Here is a 25,097-nt window from a genome sequence, read left to right as displayed (position 1 = left end):
CTAGCAATGATATAAATGATAATCGTGGCTGCACTCCGTCGCTGGCTGAGTGATTTATCTCGCTTTGGACGAGACTGAGCTGATAGACTACAAACGCTAACCGGAAGTAGCTAAAAGTAGTGTTTTCTGTGCAGAGCTGCAAAAACTGGGGAGGTGAGTATTGACTGGAGGCAGTGCAAAGGTCGAAGTGGAAGCAGTAGATGTCACGGTTGTTCTGTAAGTGTTTAGTATACAATAAGTGTTAAAAATGATTTTTTTTAGAAATCCAGATCATCCCAGGCTGCAGGTACCGTTTCTAGGGACAGAAGCTGCACAGAGAAGCTGCTTTTTCCACCGTGGTTACAACTTGCAGCTCTATTATAATGCGACAGCAGGAGATAATTACGTGTTATTATTTTGTGCAGATTAACGAACTTAATTTGCACTTGTTCCATTATGGCAGCCGGTTCTCAGAAAAGTTTGGGTTCACGCAAGTTTTAAGAGTTTAAGGAGTTTAGACTGAGGCATTAAAAGTCAGAATCTGGAAAATATTAGAAAAGAAGTGCATGACAGAACTGTTGCACTGCATTATAAACGCTGTACGCATATGCCTTTAAATACTCAAAGGCCATTTTGTTAGGTACACCTGCGCACCTGTGCAACTGCGCCTTAATGCAGAAATCTTATTGACCAGTCACAGCAACTGGATGCATTTTGGCATGTAGACATGGTCAAGACGACCAAGCATCAGAATGAGGTAAAGAAATGCGATTTAAGTGACTTTGAACGTGGCGTGACTGTTGGTTCCAAACGAGCTGGTCTGAGTATTTCAGAAACTGATGATATACTAGGATTTCCCACACAGCTAGCTCTACAGTTTACATAGAATGGTCAGAAATAAAGGGGAAACAATCCAGTCATTAGTCAGGTCTCTGGGGGAAAGTGCGTTATTTGCTTTGAATCAAATATCCAGTCATTGTTCGCCTGGGTTCAAGGTTACAGTTGGGTCGGAGCCTATCCCACACTACACCATGGACAGGTCACCAATCTACCACAGGGCTAACACAGAGAGACAAACGATTGTTCATGCTCATTCACACAAAATTTACAAAACCAGTTAAACTACCATGCATGTCTTTAGACTGTGCATTTGTTGAAGGATCAGATATGACCTCTACTATGCGTTTCCACTTCCTCTTCTTCTCACACGAACAGATGAGACTTCCTCTTCGCTCCTTTTGCATCTTCAGGAGTGTAATCGCTCGGGGGCAAGCCGCGGCCGTGCAGAGCCGAGGACTGAGCGGTGCAGCGATGCGTCTGGTGCAGTTTCGACATCGTGGTGAAGGAGCAAGCGTCAGGGTGGGAGTGGAGCAAGGTGAGGGGCACAGTGTGGTGGATCTGAAGGCATTTGACCCCTCGATGCCGTCAACAATGAGAGAGCTTCTGGAGCTGGGAGACAAGGGCCTGGAGTGCGCACAGAGGTGTCAACAACTCTCTTGCATTAAGCCACTAATTAATACAGCCATACTATTGCCTTATGCTTCTTCTATTCAAATGACACAATCATCAGCTTATTTGATTACACTCATCTTCCTCGTCTCAAATCATCATCATTTTAGTATTTTCGGTTAACACAATCTTCTTTCTCACATACGTCAACAAGCTTGGTCATCTGTTCAACTTCTGTTTTCCACATCATCTAAAACCACTCTTCCTCCTCATCATCCTCAGAGCTTTGGCGTCCGGTAAGTGTGTGGTAGACCGAGCAGACATCCAGCTGCTGTCTCCAGTGACTGGTCCAGAGAAGGTGGTATGTGTGGGTATGAACTACCGCGACCACTGCCTGGAACAAAATGCTCCAATCCCCAAAGAACCAATCATCTTCAACAAGTTTCCCAGCGCCATTACAGGGCCGTACGGTGACATCATACTGCCCTCTGAGAGCCAGGTGAGTGCAAGAAAGTTCACTTGACTGACAGAGGCCTTAATAGGAAGAACAGTGCTAACTCAAAAGAAGTAAAAGTTATATCTAGAAAAAGACAAAAATAAATAAAATTCTTGTAAGATGATTGTTGAAGATCTCTTAGCAAAAACCACCACAAGAGCTATCACCTTTAGCTTTTATCAGCCTTGACTTCAAACAAGCCTGAAATCTCTGCTCTTATTATCCAGGATTACTCCTGAAGGACACAACACATCTAATGTAGCCTTGGAGACGACACAGACCAACATTGTCTGTGTTAAAGGCAGTGTGGTCTGCAGATAATAAAGGTCATCTCTGTCATACTTTTCAAATGGGTTGTGTTGTTCCTTAGTTCAAACACCAGAACTAATGAAGAGACTTTGCACTGAGCTGATAATGTAAGTTATCAAAGAGTCAGTGCATCCTCAGCTGTGTCTGTTTGGCACAAGTCTGCACAGCTCACGCACTTTGACCACCGCAGACAGACTGAAGTCAACTGCACGTGACCTTTTCTGCTGACCAGCAGCCTACCTACGTACTGATCTCAGAGTATGCGAATTGGATAGGATTGCATACAAATGCATCTCTGTAGCTTTGAACTTCAAATACCTTGAAAGTTGTCACATTAACATGTACTTTTAATGGAAAAATACTTTTACATGAGTGGTTAAAGGTTGAGTAGGTCACTGTTTAAAGTAGGAATCTGGTCTGGACAAGCCAGACTAGAGTGTTGAAGTTATTTTGAGAAATTACCAAAGTATTATAGAAAAGATTTTGGGGACTCCTTACGTTTGCGATTAAAAGTAGGCCCTGCAACATATTTCACATTTAGTGCCTGATTAAAATTTAACCAATCAAATGAATTCTTTTGTTTTCTTTGATAGATGTGAGCAGGACAATAATTTACCAGCACAACAGTTGCATAAAAAACCAAACAAGCTGTTTTTAGTATACTTTAATTTATTAATGCTAAAAAATACACGTGATGCTTCTTGACGCTGTTTTTACATCATCTTGGCCTTTTGTGCGATTGAAGGAGGTGGACTGGGAGGTGGAGTTGGCCTTTGTGATAGGACGAAGAGGAAAACACATCAAGGTCAGCATCACAGCATCAATGAAGGCCGCGGTGCTTTCACGCTCCAGCGAAGCAGCTGTTCTGACTATTTCCACTCCTCTTTCTATTAGGAGGAAGACGCTCTGTCCTACGTGGCCGGGTTCACCGTGGCCAATGACGTCAGCGCTCGTGACTGGCAGATGAAGCGTAACGGGAAGCAGTGGCTTCTAGGAAAGACATTTGACAGCTTTTGTCCTCTCGGCCCGGCTTTAGTAACCACTGACACCGTGACAGGTGAGAGAACGAGAATCCGCAGCAGGAAGCGTGAGGCTGAAAGGGGGAATTAAAGACAATCTGGTAACTCATGCAATCATCTGTGATTTCGTACGCCAGCAGCTTCACCGAGTTAACAAGCTGCAATTCGGTGAGGAAATGTTGTTTTTGTAGCTGATGGGAGCAGCATGAAAGCCCCAACCAGATGATAATGGTAACCATTAGGATTTCTAAAGGCTGAAAACATTCTTGTCAAATGTGGGCCATCATGTTTACGATTCAGCACGGTTTAATTTCTGCTACCAACGGTTTAATAAAAAAAAAAAACATTTCTTACTTCTGCGTGCAGACTAGAATCTTCCCGCATCACATCATAATATCCATTTTCAAAGATGAGATGTTCACATAAAAATGTCCCACGATGATGTACTTTATGCTTGACAGGCGATCATCGCTGATACATGCGTTTAGGTTACGGCCATTATTTGAGCTGATAAGTAAAAAACTCGCGTGAGATACTATAAATGGTTATTGTTACATGCAGTTGTGAAAAATTGAGTACACTCCATTATAAAAGTTTATAATTATATCGTAAAAACCACCTTTACCTGCAATGGATCATCGCCGTCGTGTTCTGTATGATTTTTTTTATCAGCGCTACATTGTTGCTTCAGTTCATTCAGGCTTTCATTTGTGAACGTTACACACAGCTGGTGGATAAAGACTAAATTTATTAAACTCAACAGTAAAGATGATGTATGTAAATCCACATCAGTGCTGTAAAGCAGTGTGTATATGTCAGAATCGCAGCTAAAATGATCACGCAAACAAAAGCACTCAGCGAGCACGAGAGCTAAACTTTAATGTTGAAGTTTTTACTGATTTTTCACATTTGGTGTGATCAAAATTCACCAAAATTAAATCAGCTCGAGCTCTCATTGGCGCTGCCATCACAGATAATTTTTTGAGAACTGTGGATGCTAGACTGCCAACAAACAGACAAACAAACAATCAGAACTGATGACATTCTCCTTTTTTTCGGGGGGAGAACAAAATAACCAAATGTTGTGATGTGGTGTGGAGATGGTGCAGGAGCAGAGCAGGGTAGCAGCGTGCCCACGTCTACCGAAGGTGAGATTTAAATAGCATCCGGATGCACCACAGGCCCAGATCATCAGCCCTCCATCACCGTGGTTTACAGCATGCTGATGTGCTGTGTATTACAGCCAGATGTCTCCACTTTCGTCTCATCTGGACATTGTTTCAGAAGTTTTTTGTTTATTGTTCAGATGCAACTTTGAACCGTGCTGACATGTCCTCTTCAGAGAGACGAGGCTTTTCTTTTAAACAACACACTTGAAAAATTATTCAACACAGTCGCTGTCAAAGACCACGTCAGTCTAAGTTTAGTTAGAATGAAAATCGCTCTTTAAAGGTCGAGTGTGCTTGTCTGCCTGTTTGAAAACGATAATTACATAATTTTTATTATTAGTAATTACCCTCCTACAAGTGTCGCTGTCCTCTTACTTTGGTTAATTGCGTGCAGGTAAACCAGAGGCAGCTGAGCAATTAAAACCCTCTACGGATGGATGACAATTTAAAGGAAAAACCTAGATGCTTGACCCACTACAGGGAGAGGATGTGGTGGCTGTGTTATGCTGTCGGGGGCGTTTTGAATGCTTTTGGTCTGTGTAAACATCACTGCACATCAGCAGAAAGTTCTGAGTGATCACCTTCATCCTATAGGGCACTGTTGAAAAGACAGTGCCCCTGTCTACAGGCCAGAAAGAGTTGAAATGATATTTAAATGCTAAAACATAAAAACTGTTGTTATCCACGATGCAGATGTACTCTTGAAAAAAAATAATAGTACCGGTAATAGTAGTGTTTTCATGACAGGTGGGTTAATAAATTAGTTATGCGCTGTATGTTGAGGCTACTTTCCACCAGCTTCTTTAAAAGAATCAAAGGATTTCCCTTCAGATTTGTCCCCTGTGGTCTAAAGTCACAAACAGGAAACTACTTCACGTGTCATTTCTCCTTCAGATCCTCATAACTTGAGCATCCGCTGTCTGGTTAATGGAGACACGGTCCAGAACAGCAACACGGATCAGATCATCTTCAAGACAGCAGCGCTTGTCGCTTGGGTCTCAAAGTAAGTTCCATGAATGTTGAGAAGTTCAGATTCTGTGTGTTTATGTACTCATTTACATAACAAACTACTCTTTTCTGCTTGAGTAACTCAAGCTGAGAGTTCAGATTCCAGGAAGTTAAGAAATGAATCCACAAAAGTTGCTTACTCTGAGCTAAAATTACACGCTTCATTTAAGACTTATCCACCCTGACCAGCTGGAGCGTTCTCTGATCTGATTTGAGATTTTAAGACGACAACGCCTCCCCCAATCTCGCTCAACTTACTGGTGATAATGCCTGTGTTATTCTCTTAATAATGGCAGCCCACAGCACCTTTCACAGGATCGGTGCAGACAGCGGAATAATCTGTGGGAGATATTGTTTCGCATGCTCCGGCTTAATCTAAATTAATACTGAAATTATACTGCACGACCACGAGAAAGAAAATCCTAATTCGCTGAAGTGATGGTAATTCTGATATTCCACTCTGTGCTTTTTCCCCTCCTGATAGGTTTGTGACATTGATTCCAGGCGATGTGTTTCTGACAGGAACTCCTCCAGGCGTGGGTGCATTTAGAAAGCCGCCCATCTTTCTCAAGGTGATTTTATAGCCTGACAAAAGTGAATTCGCAGCATGTACAGCTGGCATGTTTTTTGCCTGCAGCTCCATCTTTACTTTTACTTTATCCAAAGAAACTTAAGGTCACAGAGTTAAATTCTGTGTTTCCTTCATTTCTATCCGTTGTTACCAATGTGGTTTAAGCCTCTATCAAACATGGTAAAAGTATTGAATAATGAGGTCAGTGTTTGCACAGGTAATATCTATCAGACTGCTTTTTCCCTTCTATTCTTGACTCTGTATGGTATCAAAGAAAGCTCCTTAACCCTCAGAAGTCTCACCCAAGGGAGTGGCAGCAATATTGAAACCAGAGATTGTAGAAAGTTGGTGACATTCAAGAACTTTTGAGCCCAGTTGCCCAGTTCATGAAATCATGAAACGATCACCAGTAAGTACAGGATACAGATGATTGACAGGGTACTAAATTAGAGCACAGGTGTCAAACTCCAGTTCTCAAGGGCCAGTGTCCTAAAACTTTTCTCTCCCTGCTGCAACACACCTGAATAAATTTAGTAAATCATTAGCAAGACTCTTGAACTTGATTGCATGCTGAGGTGGCATTTCAGCCATTTGATTCATGTTACAGCAGCTCTTGCATGAATGAACATGGTGCAATAAAAGCACTTTTTGAAGTACATTTTTCCAAACACTTACATATATACAAATTTACTTGAGTAGGGTTAGGGGTTGCCACCTCAGCATGAGGTCAAGTCTATAGAGTCTTGCTAGTGACCTACTCATTTTATTCAGGTGTGTTGCAGCAGGGACAGAAAAGTTTTAGGACACTGGCCCTCGAGGACTGGAGTTCAACACCCTGCATTAGAGGGTTAACAAGGCAACCAGAACCAGGAAGGTCGCTCACAACCAACCGTCAGCAACAAAGTAACGTGCAGGGCTCAAGTAATCAGAGGTGATAACTCGACCTTATCTCTAGGTTTTGGAAACAAAAGTTGATGTCAGACCAAATGTGAAAATCTGTAAAGAAAATTGTGTTACCCACAATTTTTTATGAATCGTCTTCAAACTTCACAACAATATACTAGACCCTGGGGGTCATGAGTACCTAGGTTGAATGAGAATATGACCATGAAAACATTTTTCAAGAAATCATATGAGTAACATATCCCGTGAAAGGGCAAGGAGGGAGCTGTATAACACACTTTTTATTTTTTCAGTAACATCCTACAATGTCACAATGATAACATAACAGGCTGACATCATCATTTGGTAATAAAAACATAATAAAACATCAAAGTCGTAGTATAGCATTTGCCCTTTGGGGGGGGGAGTTGTGCTCTCTGAGTGCTTTTGTTTTATTTATTCCCTTATTGCCAAGATTTGGGAGAATAATTTAATGAAACACTACAATATCAATTTCAAACTCCTACGTCGCCTCGTTCTCGAGTCATCGCATTCACAAACGTGTGTCCATGACACATGCTCATCCTGTGGGGCGATGGTAATACAGCATGAGCCATACAGCTGAGGGGGTGAAGAAAGAAAAAATGACTCTCTCAAAGTACCTAAGTTGAGAATTTGGCTTAAGGTTCAATTTGAGGGTTGAAACTGATGATGACTTAGACCTCAGAGGGTTAATGTGGTCATCTCAGGCGCTTACAGTCACGTGGAAAAGAAAGTCTCCTGTGAAGACTTTCTTTTCCATGTGACTGTGGCTGTGAGCACAGCATCTCCACTCATCTCCTGTTCAAACCTTCTGTTTACAAAGGCCAGCCAATCAGAATAAAGCCTTAGGTCGCGTCCACATAAATAAATTGATTGTTCCACTTTGTAGACGACAGTTGGTCACTAATGGTCATTCCAGTCCCTGGTTGCCTAGGTAACCCTCATATGAGAAGCAGTGGTTTTGGATGTGAGGCCAGCAAAGCTGAGCCAGCTCGGGACCTGCCTACTTTGCATTGCTAATACTTATTTTTTCTGTCGTTGCTGCAAGTCGCTTAATTTCATTGACATTTTGTGGCTGTTATATTGCTGCAAGTCTCTTCCTGGAGAAAGAAGCTAAAACGGAAAACAAAAATTAAACTGTGAAACAATGCAAAGCCACTTTAGTAGAGGCAAAGAATTTAAAAAATGTAGCTGGAAAGAGGCATTAAAGGGCTCTATTGTCCTTTCCCCCATTAATTACTAACAGATAATAAGGCAGTGATTTGAAATGTGTTTTTTTAATTAAGTGTTAAAACATTTTTTTCTTCCAGAAAGGGGACGTGGTGGAGTGCCAGATAGAACAATTAGGTTCTATAATCAACAAAGTGGTGTAAACCCTGAGAAGAGAATCCATGAATGAACATCAGCCGCTGAACTGCACCTTCTGATCAGTCGCTCCTCACAGTGAATTACTATTCAAATAGTTTTTTTCCCCCTTTTACATAATGTGAAAAACCATCAGGAGATATGTAAAACTGCCTGATGAATGTTTTATTCATGATACTTCAGTAATTGTGAGGAGAGAAAATGTGTTATTTTCTTTTACTACACAAAACAGAGTAATTATGTGACTCAACCTCAGAGTCATCACGGGCTGTAAAAAATACCCTCCGTCAGCAGCCGCCCACTCGTGCTGTGCAGAAGAAACCGTGAACCTACTGATTTTTCTTTTTACGTAAAAATAAAAAAATATTTTGACATTGACGTAAAAAGTATTTCTAATTATGATTAATTTCAGGATCAAAGACTGTGTATAAAACTTCAGTCAGAAGTGAAAGAACATCATCTTTCCCATAAAAGAAAGAAAACAGATTACTACATGTGAGGAAATTAATTAAATTAAAAAATGCTGCTTTCCAACTGTTTTGTTTTGTTTTTACTGCCCGGGAGAAAAATCTCTGTAATTACTTCGATCTGTGTTTCGACTCATGTAGCAGCTTTTAAATACAAATGTCTGACAGAGAGCTTCAAGGATGGATTCAGTGTGCTTGTTTGCAATTTGCAGCAGTGTGACATGTCGACATCCTCAAACTGGCAGCTACATTTCGACCACTGTATCCCTTATAATTTGTAAACTGCTCCAGTTTAAGATCAGTTAACTTTTTGTTGAACATATATGGTCAAAGTGGAGTGCTTTGCAGCTCAGTGTCTCGCTAACCTTAAAATACCCCAACAAAAAACCTCAGGCAATCTTCACGAGTCACAGAGGAGATTTTTACCTCATCCAAGGATGTTACGTGATTAGTTTGGTTTGTCTGTTTGCCAAGAGAATTACTAAACAAGTTATGAAAAGATCTGCATGAAAGTGTTCACCGAAGGCGGGGATTGGCCCAAGATAAACTTTCGGAGTTAATCTGGATCCAAATCTGGATTCACGAGTTTCTGGAAGGACCCTTTACAGTTGTGAAATCAGGGAAAACTGGACGTAAGGAAGATTTGGAGACACTGTTTGAAGTTCTTGAGAAAACAAACTAACCCAGATCCATCTATTATTCTGGATCCACAGCCTCGCTTCATGCGCAGTGCAGAGGGAATCTTCAGCCCTCTTGTTTTTAATTGTGAAGACTAAAGGAATGCCTCGAATATGAAATCAGACTTACATATTCACAGAAATTAATGGAAAAAATGCTAAATTAGTTCACCCCCCACTGGCAACTGTATAATAATTATAACAACTTGGGAAAAAAAAGTATTTTGCATCATCTGAATTGCGACTTTAAAATGCCACAGCCAATCAATCCCTAGCCTGTTTTTTGTTTGTTTTTAAAGGTGTTCATGATTTTATTTTTTCCACGTGAGAGCAGCTCACATTTCTTATTATGCAAATCCTCTGTTTTAAGTCTCGGTAGCTGCTCTTAAACAGATACTCAAATGCAAACCTTCTAATTTAATTTCTGTTCTGAGTGGGCTATGGCTAGAGGCCAGTTCCACAACTATTGAGGACTCAGTATCCTCAGCTCAACACTGGATGGCAGTAGATTCTCACGGCCGATGGCAGCTGCAGCTGTGGTCTGTGCTCGCTGAAGGAGTGAAAACAGCTGCACTGGCATGTGACTGTACAAACAGTCAGCTGTAAACGCCAAAATACAGAGGCCTCCAAGTCCCCATTAAAGCAAGCCATCGATTTGTCTCTGCATCTTGATGTCAAAAGGTCTACGTGAGACATACAGACTCTCCAGAGGTCTGACTCAGCACTGAATGATCTACATCCAGGAAGAGCAGCTCAGAACCATGACTGTGTGCAAGAGATTATAACTAATAAACTACTTTAAAGGGCTGTAGTTGGTTTAGTTTGTACACAGTGAACTTTTTGCGCTTTTGTTCAAGTCACGATGAGACAGGAACTTTTATTTGAGCATAAAGAACCAAACAAACATTTTCTCATGAAACACACAAAACTTGATGCATCCTTCGTTACAACATAAACATGCGTGGATGCGCAAACTGTACCAACCAGCATCATCCTACAGCGAGTCCTCACAACTGATTACAGGGACTTAATAATCCTCCTCTCCTGCAGCTTTATGCAAATGCTATTACTAAAGATAAACTTAAAATCAATGTCTCATCACAGAAAAATCAAAATGCAATTAACCTAAAGACACCAGCGTCCCGGCTCAGCATGCATCCGTTTTAACTGAACACAGGCTTCCTTGATACAAACAGAGGATGAGGTCAGACTCGGCAAGAAAACAAAGCCGCGTTGAAGCCTTGAGTCATGCTGCTCAGTTAAATGTATTAATTGTAGAGGTACTGAGAGATGAAGCGGTGCAGTTTCTGCCTGTTTTCTGACAACTGGAACAAAGGACTAACAGCCAGGAAGACGCCTTCCTTCTGCCACTCCTCCAAGAGGACCTGAATTGAAAATAACGAGCAGAAACACAGATACGTTAGTAGCATCGCAACCACAGTGCTTATTATTTAGTAACCTTTATTTGAACAAAGTGAGTGCGCAGCTTTTTTTCTTATCTTCGTCAGAGCGCTTCCTGCACAAGGCCGAATAAAAAACAATGAGGTAATAAGACAGATAAAAACAAAAGCTCCCAAAGCAACAACGCTTCAAAAATGAAAGAGAAAAACAAAGCTACAGATTTCACATAAACAACATCACCTAATTTACTTAGCAAGGTCTGAAATAATGAGGCCAAATGAAAGAGGCAAACTTAAGATTGTGTTGTCCTTCCTTTTTCTTTTAAAGTTTCCTAAAAACTAGACGCACATTTCCTGTTTGCTTCAACTTGTAGATCTTAGAATTCCCCCTGCCTTTCCAACGGAGGCTTAAGATGAAGATAAGGACCATTTCTGACTGATAACCTCAATAATAAACTTAATAATTGCCTCTTGAGATGTTTGCAGATAAATGGGTCAATGATGCTCTATTTTTAAAAAGACAGCGATTCCCAACCCGCAGACTGAAAGAGAAGACTGATGGGAGCAGACACTTTGCCTACTGAGTTGAAAGGCTGGTGAAGTGGTAGAGTAGGGATAAAAATGTTGCTTCGTTGCTCTTTCTTCTGAAAATCATACCTCCTACAACAATAGGTAAACGTAAGTAAAATTCATTTATATGGTGCTTTTTACTCCTTTACATGAATAAAACCAGCACTAAACAAAAGCTACACAGTAAATCATTCTGGAAAATCCTGTGTTTCTGTTCAGATTACAGAGTTTAAGTTGGTGCCCTTCTCTCTCTTCAATATTCCCTGCTGCTGTTTGCAGAATCAGAGCAGATGGAGATAACAGAGGCTCATATTCTTCTGCAAGACAAACCATTTGCTGCGTTCCTACTTTCATTTTATGGAAAAAAAAGAAAAAAAAAAACATCCACAGACTTGAAAGCTGCAGCGGCATGATAATCTATCACAATATACATGAGGCCTTTATCCAGTCTCATCAAAGTTTCTGTTTAATCCAGAGTTCACTGTGCCCTGGTGGAGTGCTTTCATATCAGGTCATCTCACACCCAACGGGAAGAAAGAGAAATGTGCCACAGAGGATTCCTCTAAAAAAACAAGTTTTGTTGCCTCGTACACTCCAGCAAAATATGCAGCATAATATCCTTCAGTGAAATCAGCAATGCTTCATTGTTAAAATAATTCCTATTCCACGTATAACTCCTGCACTCCACAACACGTGGCTCTTCCAAGGTTACGTTCTTATTACTGAAAGGAGTCAAGTAGTTTTAAATTCTGCTGGGTAGAAAAACCCATAATCACAAATCACATTTTGTAAGGGGATCATATATTTAGTGTGTAAAGTCTCAAGGAACTGCAGCTGTGAAATGAATGCAGCGAAGTAAAAATTACAATATTTGAAGTTTTGAGATGGAAAGATTAGAGTGATGCATCATTGATCCCAACCAACCAACATTTAGAGGAGTCTTTTCCACATAGAAGCTGAACCGCAGCACATCTACACAGATCGAAAGATGTTTTAATCTTTAGTCCAAACTTAGAATAGGAGAAAATGTAAAAATAGAAATGGACTGTGATAATAGCATTACAGGTTCATTTAAAAACAGTGATTTTATAATGAGACACTATTATTGATTGTTCTATCGATCATTTTACTTCCAACTGTGAATTAGAGAGTTAATTAGAGCCTTATAAATATGTGACTGTAAACACTGATCTTATGTGTAAATGCTGCTTTAAAACTTCTCAATGCAACCCTACCAAATTTGATGAAACATCAATGGAGCTCAACACAAATCATTTCGCTCATACAGTGAAGTACTAGCTGGCCTCATGCTTGGCAACCTTTGAAAAATGGCACCGGCACAGGGACCTCTGGGGTGGGAAAGGTTAAAGACCTGAATGTCAAATGTAAACCACTTTGTCACAGCCAAGAGACCTCAACCTGTCTGCGCTACTTTTTTCCATTTTCTAATTTTAAATAACTCGTGTCTTTGGACCAGTGAATTCTCTTTATGAACTGACATTTCTGCCTCCTACATGATTGGATTTGGTTGGCTCCAGCCAGGCAGAGAGTCTTCCTATTGCATCAAAAATCAAGTTTCTGTTCACAGCTACTGAAAAATGCCACCAGTTTGATTGATTAATAGTGATTTTGAGATTTGGGCTGGATTCCAGGATTCACATTAGAAGTCAACTTTTTGAGAGTTGGATTGCACTTCAACTTTGAGTCCTGAGTGGAGCTATAATTCCCGGCAGACAGGCAGATTTGGACACACACACACACACACACACACACACACACACACACACACACACACACACACACACACAGAGGCTGTCACTCACCCCCAGGTCTATTAGTGTTCTGACTGCAGTGTGCGCCGCCTCCTCTGAGCAGCTCTCTGTGAGATACAGCAAAAAGACACACATGAAACAAAAGAACAGACAGATATCCAATATAGAAAAAGCAGGTTGGGATAGGAGAACAAAGCCATACCAGTGGGACTGTAATTTTTTTTCAGAGTGTATTATTGAAGGGTGTCATTTGGGTACTTTCTGGTTATCTTTTATGGTGTTTTTTTAAAACAAGGGGGATAGCATGTGATGGGAGTGAAAGGAGCTGTTTTTCTTCTCTGGTCTACGTACCTTTGTTACAACACACACTGAATCAGTTTTAAAAAAAAGGCAAGGTGACAAGCTTTTAAAGTTTTGACACAAAAATGGAAGATCTTTGTGAGTTTTTTTCCCTTTTTTTCCCAGGGGGATGTCAAGCTGAACTCACCATAGTGCTGTTTCTTCTTATTTGCTGTGTCACAAAGATGTGAGTGTATTTGAGCCACAAACTCAGCTTCTGCAGCAGAAAAGACATGAAAATGGAGGCAATTATTCAAGCGAAACAAAGTGAGAACAATCTGCTAAGATAAAGCTGTATCTTATTATACAAGCTGCTGGATAAAAGCTCTTTGATTCTTCCCATAAAAGCAAAAACCATATCTGATTTAAATTTTGCTTGTATCCCCTTCGAGGTCCTCTCCTTGGTCACCTTTGCACTGGATGTCGCACTTCTATGAGGATTGGTGCATCATCTCCATTCTGCCAAAGAGGTGACGCTTTAATTTGAATTTGAGTTTGTGGGAAAGGAAGATGTCGCTAGAAGCTAAATCTGGCGAATGGGGGCGGTGAGTGTAAGTGGCCAAAAGCACATCCTGCAGCTCGGGTCATTTGTGCTTAATGCTCACTGTCAGATGTTGAGAGTGAGCATTAAGAGAGTGAGAGACCCTATGTCACAGGGTGATATAGTAGAACTCTGCACTCACAATATGAACATGGGGGATAACTTAATAAGTTAATGTGGAAAAAAAAATGATGTGCATGCTTCACATTCTGTTTGCGACCTGATGATCTTTTTTGGGCCTGGAAAATCCAACTCCTCCAATAAAGACTGCTGTAGGTCTTTGGGTTGTGGCTGGAGACCCAGCTCTGATCACCAGTGATTATTTTCAACACAGAAGAGAGTTTAGTTTGTCGCAGAAGTTCATATTTGTGCTCTGGTTTTAGGTCCCTGGAACATTTTTAAATGTACATGGGAAAATGGTCAGAATGGGATTTCCAGTTCAAGCAGTGAGTGCTTCACTGTGAGAAGACACTGCAGTGCAGAGGTTCCCACATATTAAAACAGCACTTTGTTTTCATTGATTAATTTTTGCTCTTTTGGGAGTTCACTTGATGCGGATTCGACAGCCAAAGGTTTTGTTTATGCACCATGGCATTTCTACACCATCTCTAAGCAAGAGAAATGAAAAACTGTTGAGATAAATAACCATTTAAAATAAAAAAAAATACTTAATGCATAATTAGTTTGAAATGCTTTTATTGCATATTAACAATTAAGAGTTTTTATAATTTTAGTGACTTTTTGCAGCTGACCTGCAGTACCTTCATGGCCACTAGGGGGCTGCAGACCACACCTTGGAAATTGCTGTTGCAGGTGAGTTTAAATCTGTATAGTTTTGGTTTTCAAAAACCTGATAAATATCAAACATGAAGACTGTCACCAGCATTTACTGCATGCATCAATACTAGAGTAGGCCTGACTGAAAAGTCATTCTAATACCAGATCACGAGATTGCCAGATTACTCGTAACCACAAAAGGAATTTATGACCTATCCAATGTTTACCACCCCACACTGAACACAGGTGACCAGTTTCCCTTAAACAGTGTCCACATACCAGCCAGAGGCATCTCAAAGAGATCCAGCCCCATAGTTGTCCAGCATAGTGCCCTGAGATGTCCAGCTAGCATTCTGCAGAGGAAGAAGAGCATCTCTGGACAGTGACTTGGCTGTCGTATCTAGAAAAAGTCGACACAGACCACGAATGAGGCAGTGAAGAACTGAAAGATTATTTTCTACTACAATACTACATACTTAAAACTCACTGTTAGGAGAACCATGCACAGCTCTGGGATGTGATATTACTCAAAATAAACTGTTGACTCGCTGAGGCTTGAATACTTGAAGGCAACATATTTTTATGTGAGTGCTGCTGATGTACTGTTTGTAGAAGAAAATCGCAGTGGATAATAAATACATCCAAGACTATTAACAGTACGACAGAAGGCGCCCAATTACTTCTGCCAAGTAAGCCGTGCGATTGGTTTGGTTCGTTTGTCTGTTTTTAGCAGGATTACTCAAAAAGTTCTGGACAGATCTGCATGAAAACTTCACAAAAGTGGGGCTTGGCCCAACTTAGAAATGATTAACTTTTGGAGTCGATACCAATATGGATCCGAATTCAAGGATTTTTTTGGAAGGATTCGCTGCTATTGCGAGACGGGAGTAAATTGGACATTTTGTGTCACATTCTAACAAACACACAATTTTAATATCACAGTTAAATCTGAGAAATCTCTTAATGTCTTTAAGAAGATACAAAAAAAAAAACTAATCCAGATACACAACTCATGAATGGTGCAGAGGTAATATTAAGCCTTGACACAGGTATGCAGCCTCAAGTGGCCTTTTTTAAGTGCATTACATTCAAGTGAAAGACCAGCAAAGAAAACAAACACCAATGAAAGAGTAAAGCCTTTTCAATAACTTCAAACAACAGATTAATCTGCAGTGCCTACCAAAAGTTTAGAAGTACTCTGCTTCTTGGTCAAATAGGTGTTAGAAATAAATGATTGCCCCACTAACCATAAACCAGATGGGATGCTGTGTCACTGCAGGATGTTGTATAGATCTCTTCAATTGTGGATAAATCTGCAACAGTATTACGAGCAGTCTCCATGCTTCACGGCAGGAATGACATCCTTTCACCTTCTCTGTGCCGCAGAGTGGGCTGAACCAAAAATCTAAACCCAAAAACTTCGACTCAGATCAAAGCTCAGAAACCGATTCCTTGTGTTTCTTTGTAGTGATGGTTATTGATAACGGTTTGATTGATACAAATCCCTTAATCCCTCCTGATCTGTGTACAAAGAAGAACAAAAAATTAAGACTATACAGATTTTTTCCCCCCCAGCTTTAGAATCACGTATTTCACCTGCGTAAAAGCTCAACTCCTGTGAATTTGACATCATGGTTTTGCAACTACCAGGGGAAAAATGGATTGGACAATGTAAAGACCAGTTCTCGATTCCCATCCCTTTTTCCTGGCCTAAGCAGTTCTTTTCTTCTTATCGGTTTCCCTCAGGAGAGGTTTCTTTGCAGCAATTCGACCATGAAGGCCTGATTCACAGCCTCCCTTCAACAGTCGATATTGAGATGTGTCTGCTGTTTGAACTCTGGGAAGCACTGATGTGGGCTCTAATCTGAGCTGCCGTTAATTGTTCATCTCTGAGTCTCTAAGAAGTTATCCTCTGCGGCAAAGGGAAGTCTCGGCCTTCCTCTCCTGAAGCAGACAACACAATAGCCATTTTTATTTGATAGTTTTTACGACTACACTTTCTAAACTGACCGACCTTCGTGTCTGAAAGTAAAGATAGAGTGTCTTTTCTGTTTACTTAGTGGAGCGGTCCTTGCCATAACATGAATTACTGCAGTAGCTCAAGGTCACTTCTGGCATATGAACACTACTGCAGTCCAAAATAACTGAATCTGAAGTTGGTTAAAATTTTATCAACAGTGTTTAAAACTGTTAAACCAAACTTTTAGAAAACTAAGATTCACCAAGTCAAATTCCTCAACAGCAGACTAAGAAAAGCATTTCTTTAAGGACTTGGATTTAACCACAGCAGTCGTGATGAAAAGTGACAGCTGCCCAAAAAACTGGAAGCAAACTGTTCTCTAAAACATCCATAAATGCTTTAAAATTGAATCTTTCATTACCTGACATTAAGGTCCTTGGCTGTGTACTCAAACTTTGGATAAACTGTGTATTTACTCTATAAAATTCTCTTTATTTGTCTCAGAAACTGGAAATAAACTTTGCTATAAAGACTCCGTTAATGAGTACATCAGATAATGAGAGGGGCCATGAAGCTGGTGGGTCATTAAACTACTTTATAAAGTGTGTGGGGACATTATAATCGTGTAATATGAAAATATGAGTGCTCAGTTTATATTATGGAGTTCAGCTGCTCCTGTAAAATGTTCCATTTTCTTTGGACATTACACAACAGCAAAGAGTCATTAATGTTTAGTCTCTCAAGAGATGGATGCTTATAGCGCTACAGCGCACCGAACAGCTTGCAGCTCATATTTGGTTGATTCTGCTCTCCTCATCTAAACTTTAAGTTTTGTGGAAAGAGAACTGAGGTTTCTGCCACAATTTCAAAGTGCATGGAGAAGAACAAGGGTCCTAAGAGGTCTAAGATAATTCAGGGTGATGCCCTGATGAAGGCCACAGACCAAAATGTCTGATCCAGTAATAAAATTGTTCCTTATACCTCAAATGTTGCTGGAGCTTACATTAGTATATCAAAGTCTGAGCCATCCCTTATTTCGTTATATTTTGCTAGGAATATGTTAAGGTGCAGTGATTTATTCAAACGTGGAAACGAACACGGAAATATAGTACGTAAGGCAAAGTTTGTGTCTTGAAAGTTAATATTTGATATCTTTATTCTTCAACACAGTCTGAACTCTTGGACAAGCTTCATTGTCATTTCTTTAAGAACTTTTCAGGATTAGTTCTCCAGACTTCTTGAAGGAGATTCAAAGCTTTTCTTTGGACACTGGCTGCATTTTGTTCCGTTCTCCGTCAAGATGATCTCACACTGCTTCAATAATGTTGAGGTCTGGGCTCCGGGGAGACGATTCCATGACTGATAGTGTTCCACTGTGTTTTTTTTCTTATCAGTTATGCTTTTACTGCACTGGAAGTGTTTTTATGATCAACGTTATGCTGAAAAATGATGCTGTTTCCAGTCAGATGCTTTCTGATGGTACCTGGTATGAATTTTGACAAGATCCCCAATACCACTTGCTGAAATGGAGCCTTAAACCATGACAGACCACCATGTTTTACAGATGGCTGTAGACATGTTGAACAAAAATGTCAAATTTGGATTCATCACTCCATCAAGACCTATTGTCACAGATTTTCAGTCAAGTTCTTGTATAATTTGGCACACCTCAGCCTCTTCTCCTGGTTTGCCTTCCCTAAGAATGGCTTCTTGACAGCAACCCTACCACCATTTCAGAGGAGTGGATGGATGAGTTGAAGGGCCGGATACATTTCTCAGGTTCTGTGTCAGGTCGATTTTTTCTCTCTAAAGGAGATGATTTTCAGATACTGTTCATATGTTGTAGATAATTTTTTTAGGCCTTTTTTTTTCCTTCTGTCCTCTACCTATCCAGTTAAGGACACACTGCACCCAAGATACACCAAGTTTTCAGCTAATAACTCTGTGAAATCAGCTTATTGGTTAAAAAATACCAGTTTATGCCTTTCAAACTGTGTAGATCCATAGATTCGACTACAAAAAAATAAGAACAAATGTTTCGGAGACAGGCTGCTAGAAATAAGGCGCCTAAAATAAAATTGTTTCTTCACTAAGTTGTCTGCTATGTTTAGAAACAACTCTTTGTTCATCCCTTGTGTTTCGTGCCTAATTACCTATGTATTGATTCACAGATCAGTGTTAAGTGGTTGAAGAAACAATAAAAAAAACATTCCTCTGGGTGGAAAAAGCAGTTAATGTCCAAAGAAAAACTGAAAGACCTTCAGAACCTTGAACATTATTTCTCAAGACCACTTTAAAACATTACAAGAAAGCCTGGCTTCTTTAGATACACAAAATATAAAGAAATGAGGCTTTTTGCACAGCACCTTATATCTGCATACAATCCTTTTTTTCTAAAAAAATGCATTAATTAAGCTTTTATAACAACTTTTTATATTTTTGCTAATGAGCTCGTGCCACTTAGTCAACTGGGCTAATTCAATTAGCGTTTAAACAATCATTATATAAAAAGGTGAAGCACTTAAATACACAGAAAAAGTCGGAAACAAAAATGACAGGATGAAAACGGAGCCGTCAGAGTAACGATCACGCGTTGAGTTGTACGAGCAGTAAAAACACATCACAACAAAAAGGTCAGCACTGCAGCTGTTGTATAAACAAGTCCAGAGAGACTGCGTAGCAAAGACATTACACAAAGATTGAATGTTTGCAAAGTGCAACAAAAAAAATGCATTTTCAGCACAATATTTACACAGGTAATATAAGAAGATTGTGTGTAGAAATAAAATTGGATCCAAAAGGAAAATGGTAGAATCCAATAACACCAAAATGTCGATCATATTGATTTATTTATATTGCATTTTGCTGTTTGTTTCACATAACTGAGAGGCAACATGAATAAATAACCTAATACGCACAAACAAAAAAATATATACATACATTTGGGAAAACAAAACAGCAAAGTTTTCTTGCTTTTTCTTGCCTGGTTGCTTTGCAAAACAAAAGTGAATCTACCTAGGCAAACTGAGGTTAGGGAATACTTTTTGCTGTCTGGTATGTAGGTGTATGCAGTCTTGCTTCAGCACCTGAACTGAGGATAGCAGTGCAGAGGCGGCAGGATAAGAAAAATGAGTGCACTGGATGGAGAGAGTTAAAAGATGGAGTTTGAAAGAGTGGAGCTTTGTAAACTGTGGTGCGGCACTTCCTTGGTGGACAAAGCTGAAAACAAGTTATGCCAGCGTGGGTGGCACTGTACTACGCAGTCAACCAGCGAGCTACATGTGGCAAAGCCAGTCATAAGAATGTTCTTTCTGTTGTGTGGTGATGCTAGTAAAATCTTTAAATTATAAAAAAACATCAGGGCCTTTATTTCCAGAGTTAGGCATATGAATACTAGAGAATTGCGAAGGACAAAAGAAGAGTAGTCTCCACACTGAAGAGTGCAATTCTTCAATATTCAGAGGTGTCACTTGGCAATCATTCATATGAAAAGCAGGTCATACACAGAAAGACAGCTCTACCTACTATTATGACATCATGTGACATGTAGCTCAGAAGGTAGAGGGTCATCTGGCTGGTTGGTGGTTTGTGTTTGATCTCAGATACTTCCTGCCCACATGTTGAAGTCTACTTGCTTAAGACCCCAATTACCCTCCCTGCCCCTAATGGTCAGGTAGTATCTTCGTGGCACCTTGCTGCCAATAGTTTCTGTGTGCATACTTGTATGGCTCATGTTGTGGGTGTATAAATCTGCGCAATCAGTCTTGCTCTGACCACCTGACTCCTGTTTGGGAAGAAAAAAAGTTCTAATTTAAGTTTTTCTGTGAAAACTTAGTTTAAGGTAAAATCAGGTTCAGAAAAGTGGCAGTTTTAGTCTAAGTTTGTAGGAAATGATTGTGAGGTAATGGAAACACAAGTGTGTGTGTGTAAATGGGCGTGTGGGAGGCAAATTGTAAAGCACTTTGATAAAAGCCCTATATAACGGCAGTCCATTTATCAGTCCATATCCTAAAATGATCTAATAGGAACAAAAAAATGCCCTGAAGCTAAAATGTAACATCATTAGATGTTTTTTTTTTCCAGAGTTTGAAGTATGTGTCCCAGCTTTTTTTTTCATTTGTAAGTGTAGGTGTAGGCTTCCACTATTTACTGGAGAATTACAAAGTACAGTTTTGTTTGCCTGTATGACTTTTCTCATGTGATGCTTGAAATAAATCCCAGGAAGCACACACAAAGCACCACTGAGCCCGCAACACTCCTTTTACAGAACCTGGGATACGCAACCTTTAACAAATATGAACGAATTAACATTAACAACTAAATTACAACTAAATACTATTAGAAAGAAGGAGGCAAGGAGGTGGAGGGTGATGCGTTTTTGGAAGCAATGAAGCAATGATGATGCAGAGCTCAGTGGCAGACTTGAACAAGCACCAAATCTATATATGGCTTGCCTTTTGTAAACAGACAGGTGGTGGGCACACATAACTGAATGCCCTACATATTATAACCAACACATCTATAAAGACTTAATACATTGAAGTCTTTGAAAACGCTCTCTAACGCAAAACACAATGTAAAGTGCTGGTATCACCTTTTTTTTTCTTTTTAAACTCCTCATAGTGTCGACTATTCACAGCGTTAGCAACTGTTCATTGTTCCAAGATTTAAACAGGAAAAGCCATTTTAAGATGCCAGCACCCACGGCCATTATAGTTCTTTAATGTGCAATAAGCAAATATGCAGTTTCTTACCTTTTCCATCATCCAGCAGACAAAATGCTTCCAAGCATGTGGATGCTACAACTTCAAATAAAAATATCCTCATCTTTACTGGATTCTATGATGCTGAAGCTTGCATTTAAAACGCTTCATTGGTTAATGCTACTGCTCTCTCCATAGCTGTCAGCAGAGCTGTTAAATAATACCTGCTCACATCAGTGTGATAAAACTGCTGCTCTTTCTCAGTGCAGTTTTACATTTGTACAGTCACGACTCCCGAGACCATCACCTCAAAGTTGCTCTGCAGTGATTAAGAATAACATGCCTGCACCTTTGACAGCTGGTGATTTGGACACCTTGGAAGTCAGATATCACGTCCAACAGTCATGACTGTTGGGCTTCTTTTAAATCTAAGATCTTACCGCTAATTGGCATTCAGGATGTGGGCTCTATCCATGCAGGTGCTTTTATAATGGAGATTCAGTTGCTTTAAAGTTGTATTTCATGTGGTGGTTCTGGTATTTTTGTGCATGTCCTGTAGGCAGTTTGGGCCAGCGCACAGCCAGTCCCACAACGGTGCCTTTTGAGAACAAACTACCATAATAAACATATCGGAGAGCTGAATGTTAAGTAGTGCTACTTAGAGAACGATGAGTTAATATCCGTGGGAAGAAAATCACGGCCAACCAGATCTTAAGGCTTCATCACAGATGTGGGCCTTAAATTTCAACTGTCACTTCAGTGTCTATGAAGCCTACTCACTTCAAACGTTGAAATGAGTCATTTCAACTTTTTTATGTAACTTTTCTATCCAGTCTTTTTCTTTCTCTCAGTGGAAAGATGTGGAACCAGCTCTATACTGGACACAACAGAAGAGAGATGAAGGAGCTACAGAGGCTCAGGAAAGCCAGTGGTCTTCTGTACCTTATAGGAGCAAAGGTCCGGCTCCTCGCAGTCAGAATCGCTGTGATAAGGATCGTCAGAAGTGGTCCAGGTCAGAGGACCGTCCTCTTTCTTCCAGAAATCACAGATGGGAACATCCCTGGGAATCTCCAGAGGATAGTGGGCAGACCAGACAGAAGCAAGCTCTGGTTAATATAATATGCAAAATATAATTGAGACCACAGCCCTAGGATAAAAGGATGACATTGTGTCTTTAACTCTTTCCCCCATAAAGACGACATTTAACCACGAGTTTTGATATCTCAGTATCTATAAATAAAGATGTGGTTTGACCACCACTGGAGTAGTGTTTTCCAAGGGAAACTTTATAGACACAGCCTTCTGGTAAAAACCCAGACACCTGAAATATGTTCAGAAAAAAGCTTCAAGAATTACTCCTAGTGGGCTTTAAAGGGGTAAAGAGTTAAATTAACCTGATTTCTACTGAAGTCTAAAAGCAATGCAATATAACGCTGTCCAGTACAACACCATCCTGAACTGTGGCCTCGTTAGGTGTGCTGGACTGCATTAGATTGTGGAGGTGTATGATATAAAGCCTCCAATGAGTACAGAGTAACTTAAATAGTTATATAATCAAATTCAAACAAAGAAAACACACTGAAGAGTTGAAGGTAACATTAAAATTGCATCTTTGGGTAAAACACACACCAGATCTATTACATATTTAATTCATTAAACTACCTTTAGGACAAGATTTCAGTACAGTTTTGTTTGTTAAATTATGCAGTTTTATGAGGCCCAACTTTTAAAACTATTAAAATTTTTCTTACTTCTTCCTGGATCAGGATGCCACAGCGAACCAGACTGTCAATGGCATCCAGCGCGAAACTCTGGGAAGACTGACAAGGCTATGGAGAAAACGTGAGAGGGCAAATGATTCAATGGTGAGGCAAGGTTACAAACAGCTTCAGCCAATCACATATCTAAGAAATGCAGAGGGAGACGGCTGACAGGGAACATAAGGTGTGTAGTAGAGACGTAGGAATGATCTTAGAACGAGAATAAGGGGTGCCCGGGAGGGGAATCAGAGCAGGAGAGATATTTTTCTGTGAGGAATGGGGAGAGAAATGTAGCTGCAAGCAGCAGAGACAAGAAAGAGCAGCTGCCGAAATGAAAGGTGGGCAAACAAAAAGGAATAGTATTTCTGGCTCAGATTCGGAGCCCTTGAAGTCAGTTTGATGGAGCATGTACACACGCACGCACGCACGCGCACGCACACACACACACACACACACACACACACACAGTGCACGCATACAATCCAAAACCTCTCTCTGGCTGAGACAGAGGCAGCAGAGCAGGATGAATGGCTGTTCAGCTCCATTAAACATCCATTGAATGAGACACGTTGGCTATGTGAGTGTGTGTGTGTGTGTGTGAGTGAGATATGAATTCAAACTCACTGGCATGAAGCCCGGAGGCAGGAGATGGCAGAGCTGCAAGGCTCTTGCAGTGAGCTCAGATTGGCAGAGCACCACATCAAACTCCGTGTCACCTTTGACCTCCTCTCCTTCCACGTCACTCCGCACGCTGCTGCTGACGCCACTGTGAGCCACCTCGCACAGCATGGCTGACACCGCACACGCTACAAACACAAACATTTTATTGTTCGCCTCCTCAAGACCAAATGTGCAGCACAGGTGTCGTGTGGCAAAGCAGGTGTTTGTATATAACAGCTAAGTAGGTTACAATTTGGCTGAAATCTGTTAGCCATTAGACATGCTCTTTGGAAAATAGATCAACTGATGAGATTTTGCTGATAAGCGTGAGCTAGGATTTCCGTCATTTACACAAGTGTTATTAAGTCTTTGTTTACATTCTCAATCCCACTTATCCTGCTTTTTCATGTCCTGGTGGGAAAGTCTTGACATCCAGACTGTTCATGTTCCTAAACTGTGCAGCTGTCACACAACAGCAGTCCCCTCCATACTGTAAAGTAAAGAACCTACAATATCCTATATATATTAACCAAGACCAAAATTTAATAAACCGACTTGAGATATTCCTGTTAACTAGTTTGCTAGTCATTAACTGATCAACTAGTCTAAAAATAAGAACACACAGATGTGAGACTGATTAACAGAGTGCTGTTAATTTTAGCTGTGCTGTGCTAAGTTATCATCCACAGTACACTGCCTGCACTCTCTGGTACGTATCGCTCCAGCCTGACGGTTATATGTCAGTTTACTCTGACACTCCCGACATAAAGCCATTTATTTTCTGCATCAAATTACTGCAGACCTGCGCGCATTCATGGAGCTTTTCACCTGGCTTCTTTACAACTTCCCATCGCATTAAGAGGGTCAGCGAGTGTCATTGTAACCTCTTGATGACAGGGCACTCCAAGTGTATATTAATAAAATTAAAGATGACTTTTATTTTACTACTTGTTTAACTGACTAGTATTTCTGGTCCCAACTAGTGAGCAGCAACACCTCAAGGGCACATGACTACTATGTACATGAGACAAAAGCTCAGGCTTCACACAGTTTTTTCCCTACTCTTGGGTCCGGATGAGATTAATGAAAGTGGGCGTTTCTATTATGGTAATCTCGACCACCCTTTTAAATAATCTGTTTGCAAAGAGGTAAAACTGCTTGTTGCAGGCCAGGGAATAACCT

The 25,097-nt window shown here is 40.4% G+C and overlaps 2 protein-coding genes across 15 annotated transcripts in view; one reads left to right on the top strand and one right to left on the bottom strand.

Annotated features, from left to right (window-relative positions):
- The first annotated feature begins 23 nt into the window (after window positions 1-23).
- fahd2a (fumarylacetoacetate hydrolase domain containing 2A) lies at window positions 24-8,703 on the top strand. 3 transcript variants are annotated; one of them, XM_005473495.4, is made up of 8 exons: window positions 24-153; window positions 1,195-1,460; window positions 1,711-1,927; window positions 2,979-3,038; window positions 3,128-3,290; window positions 5,316-5,424; window positions 5,914-6,001; window positions 8,235-8,703. In XM_005473495.4, the coding sequence occupies exons 2-8, from the start codon at window positions 1,195-1,197 to the stop codon at window positions 8,295-8,297; spliced, it is 966 nt and encodes a 321-aa protein (XP_005473552.1). In that variant the 5' UTR covers window positions 24-153; the 3' UTR covers window positions 8,298-8,703. The 3 variants fall into 3 exon arrangements, with proteins under 3 accessions (XP_005473552.1, XP_003451095.1, XP_005473551.1); XM_003451047.5 differs by having other exon boundaries at window positions 92-216; XM_005473494.4 differs by lacking the exon at window positions 24-153 and adding an exon at window positions 606-736.
- gpat2 (glycerol-3-phosphate acyltransferase 2, mitochondrial) overlaps window positions 8,440-25,097 on the bottom strand; it is a 183,377-nt gene continuing 166,719 nt past the window's right edge. For 11 of the 12 annotated variants that reach the window (XM_025911963.1, XM_013274873.3, XM_005473483.4 and 8 more), the window contains 7 exons: window positions 23,880-24,061; window positions 23,247-23,324; window positions 22,438-22,563; window positions 15,112-15,232; window positions 13,663-13,731; window positions 13,227-13,282; window positions 8,440-10,818 (listed from right to left, as the gene is read on the bottom strand). In XM_025911963.1, coding sequence (XP_025767748.1) covers window positions 10,702-10,818; window positions 13,227-13,282; window positions 13,663-13,731; window positions 15,112-15,232; window positions 22,438-22,563; window positions 23,247-23,324; window positions 23,880-24,061 — 749 coding nt within the window. In that variant the 3' untranslated portion in view covers window positions 8,440-10,701. Of the gene's footprint in view, window positions 10,819-13,226; window positions 13,283-13,662; window positions 13,732-15,111; window positions 15,233-19,827; window positions 20,577-22,437; window positions 22,564-23,246; window positions 23,325-23,879; window positions 24,062-25,097 lie in introns of those variants that run through there. The other variant, XM_005473491.4, reaches the window with a different exon arrangement.

Source organism: Oreochromis niloticus, linkage group LG12 (genome assembly GCF_001858045.2).
Source record: "Oreochromis niloticus isolate F11D_XX linkage group LG12, O_niloticus_UMD_NMBU, whole genome shotgun sequence".
In the NCBI taxonomy this organism is placed as follows: Eukaryota; Metazoa; Chordata; class Actinopteri; order Cichliformes; family Cichlidae; genus Oreochromis; species Oreochromis niloticus.
This window is presented reverse-complemented; position numbering and strand designations above follow the sequence as displayed.